Below are 20840 nucleotides of genomic sequence, written 5' to 3' on the forward strand. Positions count from 1 at the left end.
AATAAAAGGAATACAAATCAGAAGAGAAGAAGTAAAGCTGTCACTGTTTGCAGATGACATGATATTATACATAGAGAATCCTAAAGATGCTCCCAGAAAACTACTAGAGCTAATCAACGAATCTGGCAAAGTAGCAGGATACAAAATTAATGCACAGAAATCTCTTGCATACCTATACACTAATGATGAAAAATCTGAAAGAGAAATTAAGGAAACACTCCCATTTACCACTGCAACAAAAAGAATAAAATACCTAGGAATAAACCTACCTAAGGAGACAAAAGACCTGTATGCAGAAAACTATAAGACACTGATGAAAGAAATTAAAGATGATACCAACAGATGGAGAGATATACCATGTTCTTGGATTGGAATAATCAACACTGTGAAAATGATTATACTGCCCAAAGCAATCTAAAGATTCAATGGAATCTCTATCAAACTACCAATGGCATTTTTCACAGAACTAGAACAAAAAATTTAACACTTTGTTTAGAAACACAAAAGACCCCAAATAGCCAAAGCAATCTTGAGAAAGAAAAACAGAGCTGGAGGAATCAGGTTCCCTGACTTCAGACTATACTACAAAGCTACAGTAATCAAGACAGTATGGTACTGGCACAAAAACAGAAATATAGATCAATGGAACAGGATAGAAAGCCCAGAGATAAACCCACACACATATGGTCACCTTATCTTTGATAAAGAAGGCAAGAATATACAATGGAGAAAAGACAGCCTCTTCAGTAAGTGGTGCAGGGAACACTGGACAGCTACACGTAAAACAATGAAATTAGAACACTCCCTAACACCATACACAAAAATAAGCTCAAAATGGATTAAAGACCTAAATGTAAGGCCAGAAACTATCAAACTCTTAGAGGAAAACACAGGCAGAACTCTCTATGACATAAATCTCAGCAAGATCCTTTTTGACCCACCTCCTAGAGAAATGGAAATAAAAACAAAAATAAACAAATGGGGCGTAATGAGACTTCAAAGCTTTTGCACAGCAAAGGACACCATAAACAAGACGAAAAGACAACCCTCAGAATGGGAGAAAATATTTGCAAATGAAGCAACTGACAAAAGATTAACCTCCAAAATTTACAAGCAGCTCATGCAACTCAATATCAAAAGGACAAACAACCCAATCCAAAAATGGGCAGAAGACCTAAATACACATTTCTCCAAAGAAGATATACGGATCGCCAACAAACACATGAAAGAATGCTCAACATCACTAATCATTAGAGAAATGCAAATCAAAACTACAATGAGGTATTACCTCACACCAGTCAGAATGGCCATCATCAAAAAATCTGAAAACAATAAATGCTGGAGAGGGTGTGGAGAAAAGGGAACCCTCTCGCACTGTTGGTGGGAATGTAAATTGATACAGCCACTATGGAGAAAAAAGTATGGAGGTTTCTTAAAAAACTAAAAACAGAACTACCATATGACCGAGGAATCCCACTACTGGGCATATACCCTGAGAAAACCATAATTCAAAAAGAGTCATGTACCACAATGTTCATTGCAGGTCTATTTACAATAGCCAGGACATGGAAGCAACCTAAGTGTCCATCGACAGATGAATGGATAAAGAAGATGTGGCACATATATACAATGGAATATTACTCAGCCATAAAAAGAAACAAAATTGAGTTATTTGTAGTGAGGTGGATGGACATAGAGTCTGTCATACAGAGTGAAGTAAGAAAGAAAGAGAAAAACAAATACCATATGCTAACAAATATATATGGAATCTTAAAAAAAAAAGTTATGAAGAACCTAGGGGCAGGACTGGAGTAAGGATGCAGATGTAGAGAATGGACTTGAGGACACGGGGAGGGGGAAGGGGAAGCTGGGACGAAGTGAGAGAGTGGCATGGACATATACAGACTCCCAAATGTAAATACCTAGCTAGTGGGAAGCAGCCGTATAGCACAGGGAGATCAGCTTGGTGCTTTGTGACCACTTAGAGGGGTGGGATAGGGAGGGTGGGAGGGAGATGCAAGATGGAGGGGATATGGGGATATATGTATATGTAGAGCTGATTCACTTTGTGATACAGCAGAAACTAACACACCATTGTAAAGCAATTATACTCCAATAAAGATGTTAAAAAAAAAAAAAAGACTGAAAGAGCAGTTTGAGCTCAGTGTAGTGAGCCTGCCAGAAGCACAGAGTTAAAAAAAAAAAAAAAAAAAAAAGCAAAAAGCACCACCTAACTGTACTGTTGGACCACACCTGGTGATCATGCTCAGTTTGCACATGTCACTTTGTGAGGAATGTTCAAAATCCAGGTTATGTTTGTATGAGAATAACCAGACAAGGGTCTGGATATCAAGATTTCAGGAACGAATGAAAGAACCTAGAGGGGGAGATAGGGATATATCTTACTGACTAGTATAAATTACTTTAAAAAGATTCTGAATTAGGTGAGATGATAGATTATCATATAGACAGCAGGGAAAATAGGTAGAAAAACCAATTTATCAGCAGCTTCATTATTTCTCAGTGCCTGGAAATGAGTTGTTAAAAAAACAACAGCCCATTAGAAGGACTACAAAACAAGATTTATGCAAGAGGGAGAGAACTAGATTAGCCTTCAATGGCTTTCTTTCAACTTGGATTAGTATATGATCCCATGGAAATGTGCACAAATAAAACACATGTACATAAACAGAAGTTACTATTTAAAGGAATACAGTAACAAATTAAAAATGGACATAATCAACAGACTCCACAAGATTAAATAAGATACGAAGTTTCCAGAAGGGAGTGTTGTTATGAAAATGTCAGTCAACACATTTAATAATAATTATATATTGCTTATTAATTTTATCCAGATTAGTATTTAAAACATGACAACATTAAGAAAGAAATGAAAATTTTTGAATGGTAAAATGCAGGGTGTATCCAAAACTAATGAGAGATCCAGAAAAATGGCTTATGTTCTGAATATTTTTACCTGACTTTATAAAAGACTACGAATCTTATAAAAATAGAAAAACAGCATTAGTTTCAAATACATAAACATGTAAGAATAAAAACTAACTTCATTAAAGTTAAAAACTCCCATTAAGTGAGAGGGTAAATATGTGAATGAAGGGATCCCACAAGAATCTTTCTTTCAGAGATATCAGGGAAGGTGACATAGTCTTTATACCTCTACCCAGTCAAAGATCTGTTCATCATTTGCTTTGTCCTCAATAATGAGTTTCTCGAGTCGCTTATACAGCTCTTCGGCAGAGAGTTCTTTCTTTGAAAGTGCTTCAGAGGAACAGGAACCATCAGACTCTATAAAGTCCAACTTCTGTAACATACAGTGTTAAACATATTAACATAATTCAATATTATTATCACCCTGAGAGGAAAACAAAGTCATGGGCTATCTCTTCTATTGCACATGGTATCAAAATGATCAGCAGAAGCCATTCTATATTTATTGTTCTAAAAGATTCTCACTCCATTACCCTTCTGAATATTTCCCCATTTTTTAATACTGCATAGCTCTGCTTCTTCTTAAAAACAAAAGCAAGCTTACTTCTCCTCCAAATCATTCTGAATTTCAGTCTTTTTAAAAAATTTAAGTACATCTGACATACAATATTATATTAGTTTCATGTGTACAAAATAGTGATTTGCCATTTGTATACACTGTGAAATGGTCACCACAATAAGTCTAGTCATTATCTATCGCCATACAAAGTCAATACAATACTATTGACTGTATTCTCCATGCTATATATTACATCCTCATAACTTATTTATTTTATAACTGGAAGTTTGTACCTCTTGACCCCCTTCACCTATTTCACCCCTGCCAACCCCTTCCCCTCTGGCAACCAACTACCTATTCGCTGTATCTACGGGTTTTGATTTGTTTTGTAGAATCCACATATAAGTGAAATCATGCAATATGTGTCTTTCTCTTGACTTATTTCATTTAACATAATACCCTTGGGTGCTTCAGTCTGGCTTTTAGCTGTGACATAGCTCTAAGGCAGGGCAGGAGTACTGGCAAGGGTACAATTTAACTCCCTTTCTGCAGCCTATGATTTAGTATCACTATTGCCACCGAGCAGCTGTCAAAAACTCTATAGTTTTAGTTTTGTCAAGTCCTTTAAACACCTCTTGACCATTCTGAATCCGAGTGTGAGAAACGATGCCATAATTGTTTAACTCTTAGATGGGTAGTTAAAAAAAATCAATAATCAAAATGATTTTTCATTTTCAAGGGTATAAGGAAATGAGGTATATAAGTATGTTTTGCCTTATGAAGTTTCTCTATGCAAAAACCATGAAGATTAAAATATTAAAGATTATTAACATATTTTCCTCTAATACCTTAGAAGACTCTGATATATTTCTATACCCTCCTTTGATCCACAAAGAAAAAATTACCTTGAATTCTGTGAAAAAAAAATTTCATTCTATCATTTTAATTGTCTTTACCACTTATGTCTCATTTTAAAATATATTCCTATAAAGTTTAGAAACATGATTCAGTATTACAATTTTTCTGATTCAATGTTGATAAATATCTCAACCACCACATTTCAATATACATACAAAATCACAAGAAGATGGCCATAAGTTCTTTTAAGAACAGGCAATTTTTCACAGCTTTGAAACATTCTCCAAATTTGTTCTAACACTCTTAGGTGTTAGAACACCTACACAGAATACCTCTTTAACCTACCCTAAACCTACATAGATGACTGAAGGTCTGAGAGTGATTAACAACAACAGCAAAGTCAAACATGAATTACACTGCTCATTAATATAATATGACATAAAAATGTGAAAGTGAACGTCTTTACCATGGCCAAACAGAGTCAGTGGTGAGTTGTAAAGTTTACCTTGGTCATTGGAGAGAAACATTTATTTCTCAGAATCCCTGTGTTTCTGTATATGTTATCGAATCCTCCTAGAACCTAGAAGGCTGGGCTTCAAATTTATGGATCAGCTCATCACTACCTCTTGCAGAATGTACTCGGGTTCCCAGAAAAAGGGCATTAAACCAGCCATTTTAGTTTTTATTTATTTTGGCTGTGCTGGGTCTTCGTTGTGGCTCATGGGCTCTCTAGTTGTGGTGCACAGGCTTCTCTAGTTGTGACACGCCGGCTCAGTAGTTGCGGCACACAGGCTTAGTTCCCTGACCAGGGATCGAACCCAGGCCCCCCCCCACTGCATTGGGAGTGTGGAGTATTAACCACTGGACCACCAGGGGAGTCTCTAAACCAGCCATTTTAGAAGAAAGCTGAAATTCAGGATACAGAAGGCCAAGTTTTCTGGAACCTCATTGTTTTGTCTTTTAAACTTTTTTTTTTTGGTGGTATGCGGGCCTCTCACTGTTGTGGCCTCTCCCGCTGCGGAGCACAGGCTCCGGACGTGCAGGCTCAGTGGCCATGGCTCACGGGCCCAGCCGCTCCGCGGCATGTGGGACCTTCCCGGACCGGGGCACCAACCCGTGTCCCCTGCATCGGCAGGCGGACTCTCAACCACTGCACCACCAGGGAAGCCCTAAACATTTTTATTAATAACAACATCATCCGTAACTGACTGAGTTCCTCTCTATGCTCAGTGCTTCTTAAACATTATCTCATTTAATCCCCATAAAAATTCTACCAGATAGTTATTATAAGCATTTCATAGGTGAGGAATACGAGGCTTAGAGAAATCAAGTAAGTTGCTTAAAGTCTTAAGTGGTAGAAAATTGGAACCTGAATCCAGGTTTATTTGACTTCAAATCAGGGTGCCATATGTTTTCATTTATCTTGGATATACACCTAGAAGTACAACTGCTGGGTCTCATGGGAGTTCTGTGAGGAAACCATCATTATGTAGTTATTTTCATAAATTACATCTTTATACAATGTATGCCCATTAACACATATTTATAGTTATTTTCTTATGGATTTGCCTTTTAAATCATATAGCAAAGAAAATGAGGAGCTACAAACCAAAAACATAAAAATACTTGCTTTTATATTTACCTGTGTGGTTACTTTTACCATTTATCTATATTTCTTTGCATGGCTTCGAGTTACACTCTTGTGCTCTTTTGCTTCAGCCTGAAAGACTCAGTTTAGCAGGGGAGGTCTACTAACTCAGTTTTTATCTGGGAATGTCTTAATTTCTTCTTCATTTTTATAGGAAATATTGCCAGATATAAACAGTCTTTAAATTTTAGTACTTTATTCTTTTTTTTTTGGCTGCGTTGGGTCTTCGTTGCTGCGCACGGGGCTTTCTCTAGTTGAGGCAAGCGGGGGCTGTTCTTCATTGTGGTTCACAGACTTCTCACTGCGGTGGCTTCTCTTGTTGCGGAGCTCAGGCTCTAGGTGTGTGGGCTTCAGTAGTTGTGGCACACGTGCTCAAGAGCTCAGGCTCAGACGTTGTGGCGCACTGGCTTAGTTGCTCCGCGGCATGCGGGATCTTCTCGGACCAGGGCTCGAACCCGTGTCTCCTGCATTGGCAGGCGGATTCTTAACCACTGCACCACTAGGGAAGCCCAGTACTTTAAATATATCATTCCAGTGTCTTTTGACAGCCATAGTTTCTGATGATAAATTGGCTGTTAATCTTATTGAGGCTTCTTTGTATGTGACGAGTCTCTTCTCTCTTGATGCTTTCAAGATTTCTTCTTTGTTTTTGTCTTTCAACGGTTTCATTATATCTTGATGTGAAACTGACTTTATCCTGCCTAGAGTTCGTTGAAATTCCTAGATGTGTAGATTCATATCTTTGATCAAATTTGGGAAGTTTTCGACCATTATTTCTTCAAATACTTAAATACTTTCTTCTGCTCCTTTCTCCCTTCTCTGGTACTACGTTATATATATACTGATGTGTTTGATGGTGTCCCCTAGGTCCTTAGACTTCGTTAATTTTTCTTGTTTCTCTTTTCTTTGCTCCTCAAACTGAGCAATTTTTTTCAAAGCCTCTTTTTATGTTAAATGGATTATTTTTTCAATATGTATTATTACAATTTAAAGTTTTCTTTAAAAAATAAACTATAGGGACTTTTTAAAAAATTCAATGATATTCAGTTTCATATAACAATGCCAGAAATTTCATTAGCAAAACAATTAGTAAAAGAGTGTATCTGTTGTGAATACTGAAGATGGATTTTCATCGTAGTAAATTAGTGCTGAATCAGTGATTCCTGACTGACTGAGCAATTTCAATTGCCCTGTTTCCAAGTTCGTTGACTGATTCTTCTGCCTGCTCAACCCTGTTGTTGAAAGAGTCTAATTTTTCATTTCAGCTATTACCACTTTTCAGTTTCTACTTGGCTCCTTTTTATAATTTCTACCTCTTTACCAGTATTCTCAACTTGTTCAATTCATCATTCTGATTTCCTTTATTTCTTCGTCCATGGTTTTCTTCAGCAACTTGAGCATATTTAAGTCAGTTAAAGTCCTTGTCTAGTATTCCCAATGTTTGGGCTTCCTCAGGGATGCTTTCTGTCATTTTCTTTTTTTCCCCTGTGAATGAGCTATATTTTCCTGTTTCTTTGAATACTTCATAATTTTTTTGTTGAAAACTAGACAGTGTAATGCAGTAAGTCTGGACATTAGATTCTCTCCCTCGCCCCGTATGATGTTGCAGTCATCTGTTTAGTGACTTTTAGACAAGGACTATATTCCTTCTCATATATGGTTACTGAAGTCTCTGATCCATTATCTCTGCAGTCAGCCAGTGACCTTTCAGAGATTTCAGTGAATGCCTGGATCCAATGAGAAAGAGAGGGGCGTGGGGGTGTGGGGAAGACATAAATGTGTTCTGTTTAAGTTCTTTGACAGACTCCATCCAAGAAGTTGCTTCAGGGTGAGGAGCTGAAATGACATCAAGGTCCTGCACAGGATACTCGGTGAACTGCTAGGCAGATTAAAAGACACAACACCAATCTTTAGAGGACAAGGTCTTTATTGCTCAACCTGGCGCCAGAAAGAAGGTGCTACTGTCTCCTCAGCTGTCTGTCACAGAGCTGGGGGCTGATAGCTTTCTATGCAAAACACCAAAATCACTGGAATTTACCAGACTCTTTTTTTCATCAAGAATCCTCCTGGTATTGGTAGTGCATGTGTTCCACTCCATAATTCCAAAATAGCTGATTCTAACAGACCTTCCCAGCTCAATAGTTGTTTCAGTGGAGGGACTAATTCTGGACCTTCTTACTATATCATCTTCCCTCCATCCATACACTGATTTTTAAATTTTAAATTAACCTTACATTCCTGTGATAAAACCTACCTGGTTATGATGTATTATCCTTTTTATATACTGTTGCATTTGATTTGTGAAATTTTTGTTGACAAGATTTTCTCTGTGTTAATTAGGAATACTGGTCTATAGTTCTCTTTTCTTGAAATGCCCTTGATTTTGTTATCAATTTAATGCTGGCCTCACAGAATGAGTTGGAAAATAAGTCTCTCCTGTTCAATGTTTTGGAAGAACTGGTGTAGAATTCTTTGCAGAATTGGCATTATTTCTCCCTTAAATGTTTGGTAGAATTCATCACTGAACTCACTGGTGCCTGGAGTTTTCTTTGTGAGAACGTTAACTACTTCAATTTCTTTCATAGATATTCAGGTTATCTATTCTTCTTCTTGAGTCAGCTCTAGTAGTTTGTGTCAAGAAATTTACTCATTTCAACTAAGTTGATGTATTTATTGGCATAAAGATTATTTGCAAAATTCTCTTACTTGTTGTTATGTGTAGAATCTATACAATGTCACCTCTCTCATTCTTTTTATTAGAAACCTGTGCCTTCTCTTTTTTATTTTTCCTGATTTGTCTGGCTAGGGGTTTATCAATTTTATCTTTTCAAAGAACCAGCTTTTGACTTCAGTGACTTTTCTCTACTGTTCTTCTGTTTCATTGACTTCTGCTCTGATTCTTGTTATTTCCTTTTTAAATTTTTTATTTATTTATTTATTTATTTATTTTTGGCTGTGTTGGGTCTTTGTTTCTGTGTGAGGTCTTTCTCTAGTTGCGGCGAGCGGGGGCCACTCTTCATTGCGGTGTGCGGGCCTCTCACTTTCGCAGCCTTCTCTTGTTGCACAGCACAGGCTTCCGACGCGCAGGCTCAGTAGTTGTGGCTCATGGGCCTAGTTGCTCCACGGCATGTGGGATCTTCCCAGACCAGGGCTCGAACCTGTGTCCCCTGCATTGGCAGGCAGATTCTCAACCATTGTGCCACCAGGGAAGCCCCTCCTTTTTTCTATTTACTTTGTTTTATTTGCTCTTCCATTTTCTAATTTTGTAAGGTTGAAGCTGAAGTTACTAATTTGTGACCTTACTTGTTTCCTACACACAGGTGTTCAGCGCTAAAAATTTCACTCTAAGTACGGCTTTAGTTGCATCCCACAAATTTTGATGTGTTGTGTTTTCATTTTCATTCAGTACAAAATATTAAAAAAATCTTTTACGATTTCTTGTTGACTCACGGGTTATTTAAAAGTGTGTTATTAAGTTTCTAAATATATGTTGCCCTTATCCTTAAAGGTTAGTTTATTTGGAAGTCAACTCTAGATTAACTTTAAGATTATTCCGGGACTTCCCTGGTGGTCCAGTGGTAAAGAATCTGCCTTACAATGCAGGGGACACGGGTTCAAGCCCTGGCCAGGGAACTAAGGTCCCACATGTCGTGGGGCAACTAAGCCCATGCGCCACAACTACTGAGCTCCTGCACCTCAACTAGAGAGCCTGCGTGCTGCAGACTACAGAGTCCACACGCTCTGGAACCTACATGCCACAACTACAGAACCCATGCACCCTGGAGCCTGTGCGCCACAACTAGAGGGAGGCCTGCACTCCGCAATGAAGAGCCCGCGTGCTTCAATGAAAGATCCCGCCTACCGCAACTAAGACCGATGCAGCCCCCCCACCGCAAAAAAAAAGATTACACCACCATCTTCCATTGTTATCTATGTATACTTTGATTAACAACTGGCTTTCATTGTTGCTATTGCAAAGTCTGCTTTTCCTTTGTAGGTGATGTGCTGCTTCTTTCTAGCTACTTTAAAATCCTTTTTTGCTTGCTTTTGATATTATGTAGTTTCACTAAAATGTAACTATCCTATGTGGTATACATGTGCTTTCTATATAGATTCATATATTTTTCAGTTCTGGAAAAGTCAGCCACAGTCTCTTCAAATATTGCCTCTTCTCCATTCACCCTATTTTCCCTTCTAGGACTCCAATTAGACACATGTTAGACTTTCTCATTCTATCCTCTAAATTTCATAACATCTCTTAGAATTCTGTCTAGTTTCTTCTCCTTCTCTTTTTATATCTGCCCAGTCATTTTGACTACTCTATTCATGTTTGCTCATTTTTGTGATTCCTTCTTTTTAAAATAATGTTATTTTATATGCTGAGTGATGATTCCATTATCTCAAGTCTCTGGAGTCTAAATCTTGCACTTATTGTCTGTTTACTGTCTCTCATGGTTACCTGTTTCATTATACTTTAAATGAACTCTAAGTATTAACTCATATATTTAGGTAATGTTAATTTGCAGAAAGTAAGAGCTAAGTTGAGTATAGTTTTCTCCAAAGAGCATTTTGGTTTGCTGCTTCTTGGAGCCAGGGTAATATTGAACTGGGACCATTTCAACATCTTCAAGATCTCTGGCAGTGCTTATAATGGTATTAGGCAACACACCCTTTACATGTGCTTACTGCTCAGAGCCAATTTCATCTTTGGCTTTTTCTGCCCTTATTCGTTTTGTTACTTGGGAATTTCTTCCACTTTTTATGAGCCCAGTTATGCAAGATAAATTATGCCTTATGTAGGAGTACTCCTCAGTGTATCTAGACTACAACCAAAAGAAAGCTAAAGTCCACAGTTAACCTAATGTCTTTATCCAGCCTAAATATATCCAGCTTAAAATATACTTAAAGTCATTTTCTGATTGCTTTATTACTTTCTTTTTACCTAAGAGTGATTTTTTTCTTCTTATTGCCGAGTTTGTTGGCTGTCTTAGCATTTATTTTCCTCAGATGTTTTAGGATTCTGACTTGCAGGATCATTTTGAGAGGAAGTTTTTTGTTTTGTCACTCTTCTTTTTATGGTTGCCTCTATTTGATCCCCCACAATTCTTTACTTAGGACCAGATTATATTGACTATGCCTTCTGCCTTGTTGTGGATTTCTGAATCCAGTTACCAAGTCAGTAGGCAGCTTAGCTAAGGTTCTGCCTATAAGACTATATCTACTTCCTCGTATTTATTTATCTAGTTTCCACTTAGTGACATGCAGTAAGCCTGTCTCCAATCTTCTACCTTGAAAGGGGCATCTAGACCCTATTATCCCACAGAAGTAACTTCTCTTGCCTCTATTTGCTTTCAGATCCAGAGCTCAGAAGACTTGCAGCTTTAGCCCTATTAACCCTGCTTTATTCATCAATTTCATTTCTGGTTCATGGAGACGTGTAGCTTGTTTTCTAAGTGTGGCTAAATCCTTAAAATTTTCTTTTCTTTTTTATCTATCATCTAATGAACGCAAAGACAAAAAGCTACGATGTTGTTAAAAGTTGCCTGGTGAGAATTGTGATTGAGTCTGACGAGAGATCAGAAAATATTTGTCCTTAGGAACCACGAGGTTTTTTTGGGTAAAGTGGCTTTAAAGCATGGACTTACAATGACATCTTGACCATGATTCCTATTTTGGTCTAATTTTAATAACTGGAATACTAGTACAAATACTTTTATCTCCTCTAAGAAACAGACCAACTACGATCAAACAGGAAGGCACAAGCCTTGCTCGTACTCACCTGCTCCAAGAGAAAATTATGTACATCTTCCCCTTCTGGTAAAAAATCCTTCCAGCTGAGGTCAGCCTCCCTCCATAAGGCTCCCACTTTCTTATGGCTCTAAAACAGACATTAAGTCCAATCCATTTACTTTTACATTGGAAGGAGAAAAAGAAGTCAAGAGTACAGAAGTTTGAAGGAAGGCTAAAAAACTGAAACTTTTCCTTGCTGATATGAAGTTAATTTCTTAGGACACTTAGCTTTCAAACTGAGATGTCTGAATGTTCATAAACGTAATGGTAAATGAAGTACAGTTGCTTAACGTTCAATAATTTCTTCTACCAGATGACTAATCTGGGGATCTGCAAGCTGGTGCTTGGGGTTTATGAATATAATCAACTAAAAAGAGTCCAATTCACAGAGCTTATAAATTCAAAACTGTCTCTTTTCCTGGATAGTGCTATATGCATCTGCTATTAAAGCCATTCAATAAGCCTCCCTGGAGTCTCTCTTCATAGTAGATTATGATTATGCTACCTAACATGAGAATGACTAAGGAAGTCATTGCTCCTGATCAAGGAATGAGAATTATTTCAAGGGCAAGAAGAAGTGCAAGGCTGAGCCCAGGAAACAACAGAGAAGAGCTGCTGTCAGGTGGAAAACTGATGAGGAGGTACAAGTCCACTGCCTGAACAAAGTCACAGTGATAAAGGAAAATGTCAGGCTTTGAGGCTGCAACTGTCATCTAAGGAACATATACTAGTTATTTCACAGACTAACTTGCCCAAGGTATAGCTGATAACCTGGCAGGGTCAGGATTTAAACTCAGGCTAATTCCAGAGCTTATATTCTATGAGAATTTTGTTTTAGTTAGGAGAAGTGAGAATTTGCTTTCTGTTTCTACAAATAAAAGTTAACGAGAATTTGAATTTTAGGGACTAAAGTCAAGTAGGTAGAAGAGCAGGAGAAAATTCTGGATCTACAAACTGGGGTTCAATAAAAACTTTAGTGCCATCAAGCAAAGAATATTAAGAACAAATAGGTAATCAACTAGAATTAGAGACGAGACTGTTTAGTACACCTCTCTATGAATAACTATTAACAAATAAGTATAGTTTAAGTCAGAAATCACTCTAAAATTTTCATACGTGAGTTGTTTTGTTTTGACGTTTCTCACCCCAGGAGTTACATCACCTTTGTGAAGCTACACCACTTTCCCAAACGTCTTAGACCTCTAATATAGCACTGACACTCTCTTTTGAAACTATTGGTTTAGATTTGTCTCCCTCTCCAGTCTATAAATTCTTTGAAGATTTAGCTACCTTTGCAGACTAAAATCCTAGCATAGAGCTTTGCAGAGAATTATGCAGTATTTATTAAACTAAAATAAATGCAACTTTAAGATAGAAATTCACAATCCTGCAGAATCATTTTTACCACCTATTTCTTTTTTTGCCATTAAAAAATTTATTTTATCGAAGTATAGTTGATTTATCATGTCGTGTTAATTTCTGCTGCACAGCAAAGTGATTCAGTTATACATATATATACATATATACATTATTTTTCACATTCTCTTCCATTATGGTTTATCACAGAATACTGAATATAGTTCCCTGTGCTATACAGTAGGTCCTTATTGTTTACCCATTCTACATATAATAGTTTGCATCTGCTAATCCCAAACTCCCAGTCCATCCCTCCCCTACCTCCCCTACCCCAACCCCACCCCGGGAACCAAAAGTCTGTTCTCTATGTCTGTAAGTCTGTTTCTGTTTCGTAGATAAGTTCATTTGTGTTGTATTTTAGATTCCACATGTAAGTGATATCAATATGATTTTTTTTACCACCTATTTCTAATCAGATTACCTAGCCCATGATCCAAAAATATTGTAAAATTAATCATTTTATGAATCTTATCTTTCTCTGAAAGCAGAGGAGTTTTAATTGAAATCTTTTAAGAAGTATAAATAATATAGCCATTTTCTTTCAAGAGAAGATAAAATCATTAGCCACAAATAAAATACATCTTGAGATTCTTTAGAATTGTACCAAATCTAGCTGAGATTAGCTAATTCTTTCCCAAATTACAAGAAAACAGAAGGACAAATATACCTTTGGAAGAAACTAGATTGAACCAGAAACCTCACTTTTTTTTTTTTCTTCAAATAATAGAAGTTAAGAGAGTTACCTGCACAGTGATATCTAAGCTTTTCACGGATAACCCAAGATCAAAATCACTGCACTTCCCAATAGGCTGCTAAATCCAACACTCACCATTTGTTTGCATAGAAGGTGCAATATTTCAGAAAGCAAGACTCCAGCTCTTCCGACAGGAAGTAAAGGTTTGCTAAATTCTCTGTAAAAGACAGGAGTAGTGATTAAGTACCTCTGAACAAATTCTCTGTTCTAGAACAGTATGCAAACAATGTATGCCAAAAGAACAGATACTGTGCAACCTAAATAATACTGGGCAAGCCAAAATTCCAGAACATCTCTAAGTAATAATTTTCAGAAGTAGTTCAGAGACTTCAGGTTCACTTTACGCTTCATGGGGAAGCTGGAAAGAGACTTTAGAATTCCTGGGTTTTGCCTTTTTCTCTAACTGCTTCAGTGACAGAAGCAATGCAAAGATCAGTCTCACTTAACAATCTGTTTATTTACATGAGCTCCACCTTAAGCCGAAAGAAGAGAAGCACCTTAGGTAGCAGGGAGTTGTGAAGCTTAGTTATGAAGTGTTTTTAAGAAAGGAAGCTTTTCTTTAGAATCCAGATGAAACAGAAAGGAACCAATTTTCTCACAGTCTGTATCAGTATTTCCCAAACTGTGTTCCACAGGATGCCAATAATTATTCCTCAAAAAAGGATTCTACAGTCAATTAAGTGAAGCACTGCTGACTTAAACAAAGCTAAAGTTTTTATTTGTTACTTGGTTTTACTATAGGATTCTCATAACTTTTAATGTGCTATAATACACTTTGTGAATCTCAAAGAAAAGGGACACAATAGTATGCAGAGTTTGACTATGCGAACAGCTTTGGGGGAAATACTAATGTTTTGAAGAAGAGTCTACACAATGTAGCAACAATTTCCCACTCACGTCCAAATCTAGAAATGCCTAAGAGCTCAGCTCCTTTTAAAACAACCTGAGCATGTGCTATGCAGGTACCACAGTCTGAAAGTTATTATGTGGAACTATAACTTCTTACAGCATTGGAGCAATGAGAGACATAAAAGTCAGATTAACATTAAGCTTCCAGGAGCAATCACCTTCCAATTACATGATTCTGGAGCCATATCTAACCTTAATGGACCACAGGGCTATTATATCCCCATCACTTCTCCAATTTAGAAAAATATAACATGTTTATACTGAAATTAGAAGTCTTAAAGAGCCACAGGCTGCGTGTGAGTCCTCAAAAGCACTAAAGCAAGAGCACTATGCTAGAAAGCCAGCTGGTAAGCTCTGAGTTATTTTAACTAGATACACATCAAAAGAAACAAGTATAACTTACACGATAAGTTCTCTCATGGAGATTCCGCCTTCTTTTAACATGGGGGTCACCAGTTCAGCAAGGTACAACCAAATATGGGGAATATCAATGGCCATGTCATCTGCCAATTCTAGTGTTTCTGAAAAACTGAAAAAGAACAGGAAAAAACATTCACATGCAAATATAATTCAAAAGTTAACATTAAATAAACAGACCAAAAACCAGTCGACAAATACCTATTAAACAACTGCTATGTTCGGTACTGTTCTAGGCATCAAGTAAACAAGTTTTTGCTCTCAAAGAGCTTATATTAGTGTGGGGAGGAAAACAAAACAACCGAAAGCCTATTTGCAGATAGGGCTAATTCTCTGAAGAACATGAACTATGGTACTAGGCTATCCCTAGAGGGTGATCAGAAAATACCTCTGTATGGAGGTGACATCTGAAAGACTTAAATGATGAAAATGAGGCAGTTATATGAAATTCTAGGGTAATAGGCTATTCTATTTAATCCCACACTATAAATAGTTCACCACAGTTGAGTATCATATCCTCTGAGTCAGTCAGAAGCACTGACTAAAAACTTAGTGTAATGCAGACCAGACACAAGGAGAAGAAAAGACAAAAACCCTTGTCACTGAGGAGCTTACAGTGGGGAAGAAAACTGGATGGATACAAAAGAGCCTGACAACATTATTATATAACATCGTCATTATGACATGTTACAAACTGTTCGACCTCTAAAGAAAAGCTAATGGTTTCAGGCTTTCATGCCATGGAATATTTCTCAATGTGAAGTAAAATAAATGGAATTTCAATATAAAATTTAGAAATACAAAATATCAGCACAGTCTTTTTAGGCTGAAAATCATAGCTATTCATTTTAAGTATAAAAACATAACTCAAGACTTTGTTAATCATTCCAATATAGAGCATATTAAAAAGTCCAAAAACAAAAGTGAATTAAACTATAGGAGACATATACATAATCACAAGGAAATACACATAATCAGAAGGAAAGGGCGAATGAATGAAGGGGCCAAGAGCAGGTGGTGTTAGTCTTCATATCCTTTTAGATCTCTGCACACATAAAATGTGTGCTTTTTCACTGCAATTCCAGTTTCTAGCCAGAGTGTGCCATTCTTTTTACCTACCTCAGGGGCCTACACAACACTTTTCCACTTAAAAACTACAAGGCAGAGTCCCTTTCCTGAAGGTGCCATTTCAAAACAATTGGCAGCTCAGCCACATTATCTACCGCTGGGCTTCATGAATCCTAAGGACAATTTTGTGACCTCACAGCTTGCAATTACTTGACATCTATTTGCTATACAACAGATTCTTGACTGTTCTCTCATTATGTCCACTTTCAGCTCAGTTAATGTGCCAATGATGGAACATAATCTGGCTGGGCTTCAGGATTTCTGGGTTGATCACCTATAATGCCTATTCATGTTCCATGGGTTAGCAGTATAGATTAAACTGTTTAATGAGACAACCGTAGCCGTCTTGGTCTTGCAGCAGTATATCTGCTCTTCTTTTCATCTCATATTACAACAAAGAGATACCCATATTCTTGCCCCTGTTTTCTACTTCTTGATTAGTCAGTTTATCATGGTACAATTTGCAGAACACAATCACTGATCAAATCCATACTGCTGATAAGAAAATATATTTGGCTGAACATAGGATATCTGAAGCAAAAGCTCATAAAAGACTTATTTCTCTTCAGATTTACAGTTCCTAAATCCTTTTGTACGATTTTAAAAGAAAAATCCTAGGTGTGCAGAAGCTGCTAGATAATTATCTTTATGTCTTTGGACTACTACCTAGCCTGTAACAATGCCTTGCATAATATATTATATATTATATATATTCTGAATGTATATTATGCCTTATATAATATACATTCAGAAGCTGGCTGAATAAATGAAACAGAGCTACACCGTAGCCTTGTTTCTTGGTATGTAGTGACCACCACACCCACTAAACTGTACTTCCATGAGGTCCACAAGTGGGACTTAGGACATCCCTTCCCCCATTTCAACTACAGAAACTCTACTTTTATTTATTTTATATATTGGGTTCCTGTCTAAAATTTAATTAAAGAAAGCAATACATTGTTAAAAGTTAGAAATATATTTTTTAATTCAGTAAAGTTCTGATTAGACATCTGCTAAAAAGGCAAAATAATCTACCACAATTGGAAATGATATTGTCAAGCAGAATCTTCTACAATTTGCATTATGATGACTTAATAACAATATAAATCTACTGTAGATAATCAAAGAAGAAAGAATGAAGACATCTCAAAATTAGACTGGTCAAGTATTATTATGACTGATCATTAGAGAATCTAACTATAGGTAAAAGGAAGAAATAAATAAAAAGATTTTAAAAGCCAGTACCGTCTTCAAAGGAATACCACAGAAAAGGCTATTTAAACTAAATCTTACCTATGTGAGCAAATGGGGTCTTCACTTGTTAACTAGCACCTCTACCATTTTGCATATGGAACTTAGTCTGCTTGTCCATGTAAGCGCTAAATAGTATCTTTTTACCAAAGCAGAAATGCCTTAGGTGGCAAGAAAAGTTCCAAAAAAGTAATCAAAAAAGTAGTCAAGGGCTTCCCTGGTGGTGCAGTGGTTGAGAGTCTGCCTGCCAAAGCAGGGGACATGGGTTCGTGCCCTGGTCCGGGAAGATCCCACATGCCGCAGAGCGGCTAGGCCCGTGAGCCATGGCCGCTGAGCCTGCGCGTCCAGAGCCCGTGCTCCGCAACGGGAGAGGCCACAACAGTGAGAGGCCCGCATACCGTGAAAAAAAAAAAAAAAGTCAAGAAGGAGATAAGAATTTCCTTTCCAATAAGCCTCTCCCAAAATGAAATATTAATATATCAAGATTCCTTGAAGGGCACATATTTTATGTCTCTAGTCAACTCCAATTTTTACTGTCCTGTTTTTCATTTGTTTATTACACTTTCAAAGAGATTCCAATTCCATGGTGAACAGTGAGCTACACTCAACTACCTTTAGTAGACAGTTTTTAAAAAGAAGTCTTCTGAGGCCATGATATTAAATGACTGTACCTCACTATTTGAAATGCACCTACACAGTAATGTGCCCACGTACCTACCTATCTAATTTGCATCATAAAGTATTTAGATTCAAGTCCTGAAATTTCCAAGAGGATGGCTTGATGTTGTGGAAATATTATTTATATACAGCAACTATTATGCTCAGAGTTGATACAGCATCTTGTAAGGAAAATTCCAAAGGATCTAAGCTTTATTTATAAACCACCTGACACAAAGAGCCTATCTGAAATTTCTGTCTAGTCTATCTTACTATTTAAGTAGCAGTGCATGCTTTGGGGAAATGTAGGAGAAAGGGCAGATTGACAGTTGGAGGTCTTCTCCTTTGTTTTCCAGAACCATCACAGCTTTAATGGCTGCTCAGAAGTTGGCATCTAAGCAGTATCAGCATCCAAGAAAGCTGACCTTGTGCTCCCCCACGGTGCTATGTAAGGACACAGATCTTTGGATACTGGGACTAAAGAGACACAAGACAGGGCATTTCTGTGGCTCCAGTAAAATGTGCCTCTCTGGACAATACGATCTATTTATAACTTAGGCTTCAGAAGCAATCGGGAAACTACGATCTACTTGCAAGAAGGCTCTTGGTAAATAATAACCAAGAGGCTATCTCTTTGTTTGCACCATGCCAGGCCTCTGCATTTAGGAAAGAATAGGGGTCTTCCTAGGGCTCTTGGTCTAAGGATGGTTAGGTCTAACTAAGTATCAAAAGCTCGGCCTGAAGCCGCTGCATTATCACAAGCTGCAGAGGAAGGAGGGACAAAGAGAGATGAAGTAGTTACCGAGACACAGAAGTGTTCATCTCATTTCTGGTCTAAATAAAAGGCTGTGGCTGTGGTTATACTGCCAGCAGCGGCGACAGCACCACCATGAAAGTGTGGACACCATGTCTGGGTGTGACACTTTTTCCTCAGGGAATCCCACAAAGAGAAATGAAAATGTCTGAGGTAGCTTAGAAACCAAGCTAGCACCTCACAAGTTCAATTAAGGCCAATGAAGCTAGAACACACCCCTTTGAGGGCTTTCCAGGTATGAATCAACTTCTGAGTATAGTTTGAAGAGAGACAGAAAATGGTAAACAGTAATCTAGCATTCTCATTTCCAAAACTTTCTGGTGAATATATCATAGTATCTGGTAAAAAGCAAATATTTATAAATTAATATAATAGGTATTACTGAAACTACAGTTTCAAGTTGGCTAGGGGCAGAACTCAACGTGTGAGGCTATAAATACCCTCATTTGCTCTTATTATTTACACTGGCTGGTTACTGGAGTGAATCTCATATATCTCTTTTAAAACTGAAAAAACATCCTGGCTTTTAAAGGCCAACAACCATAGCAACTTTTGCCAAAATTTCTTACTAATAAGTTAACTGGGTCAGATGGCCTTAATCTGGTCAAGTCACTGAATCGAGAGAAATCTAGCTCACTGCTTAAGGATAACTTTTTAATGATCCTAGGAACAAATATACATCTTCTGGGACCTTGAGCACAATGTCATCATTCCTTCCAAAATCAAATGAATATTCCTAAGTACATTCAACCTTGGCATTTAATGGTTACACTATTCTAAGAGGTTGGCCATATCTGAAAGATATACAGAGATCACCAGCATTTAACTTACATGAACACAAAAAAGATTAGCAAAAAAGATTTACAATGAGAAAAATAACTTAAATAGTGCAGAATTCTTATGGCCATCCCACTCAACGAGCATATACCCCAAATGAGTATGAGATGTGAGATTTATCCCATCTGACATTTATCCTTCAGGAGGTCTTAGTTCCTTTCCTCTTAGAAAGTGGGTACCTGTCAGTCCTGGGTGTGGTTCTATGTTTACCTTTGCACAACATGGCTCCTAAAACAAAATTTTTTACCATATGCAATTTTCGCCTTAAATATTGATTTTAGAACATAAGCCTGGGCAAGATTCTGTACCACAAAGAACCTGATCCATGCATTTGTGATGATCACAAAGATAATCAGAACCTGATCAAATAAGGATATAACACAAGTGACAGCCAGACTTCATCAAACCAGCCATCATGAGAAATCATAATGAAACCAACTTGGAATAAACTATATCATTAACAACTTGGGAGTTACATATGCTTCTATGGGGGTACAGTGAACAGACAAGCACTTCCTGTCCAAAATGAACCATGGTTTACTGAAAGAATAAGGCTTTTAGGTTTAAGTTAATCTTCCAGAATTTTTCTCACAAAGAAAAGCTTTTTCCTAGAGAACATGCAGGGGTTTACATATAAATGGGCTGATGAGCTCAGAGCTTCCCGACAGTTAAGGGGGTCTCTGCTACCTTACTTACATCATAATATAAGTCTAACAACTAGATACAGAAAATCAGAAAATAACCATTATGCCCTAGCACAATCTATAAAATGCCATCATATCAACCAACATATTATCAATATAATATACATCAACATATTATGGTAGATACAGTTTTAATCTATGGAAATAGC

At 37.3% G+C, this 20840-nt stretch overlaps 1 protein-coding gene across 17 annotated transcripts in view; it reads right to left on the reverse strand.

Moving 5' to 3' along the window:
* Positions 1 to 20840, reverse strand: part of EIF4G3 (eukaryotic translation initiation factor 4 gamma 3) — a gene marked incomplete at its 5' end in the record, with an annotated part of 186105 nt that overhangs the window by 15572 nt on the left and 149693 nt on the right. For all 17 annotated transcript variants that reach the window (XM_079696716.1, XM_079696725.1, XM_079696723.1 and 14 more), the window contains 4 exons: positions 3176 to 3322; positions 11794 to 11892; positions 14050 to 14131; positions 15287 to 15412. In XM_079696716.1, coding sequence (XP_079552842.1) covers positions 3176 to 3322; positions 11794 to 11892; positions 14050 to 14131; positions 15287 to 15412 — 454 coding nt within the window. The remainder of the gene's footprint in view (positions 1 to 3175; positions 3323 to 11793; positions 11893 to 14049; positions 14132 to 15286; positions 15413 to 20840) is intronic.

This window comes from Hyperoodon ampullatus (assembly GCF_949752795.1).
Source record: "Hyperoodon ampullatus genome assembly, chromosome: 2".
NCBI lineage: Eukaryota > Metazoa > Chordata > Mammalia > Artiodactyla > Ziphiidae > Hyperoodon > Hyperoodon ampullatus.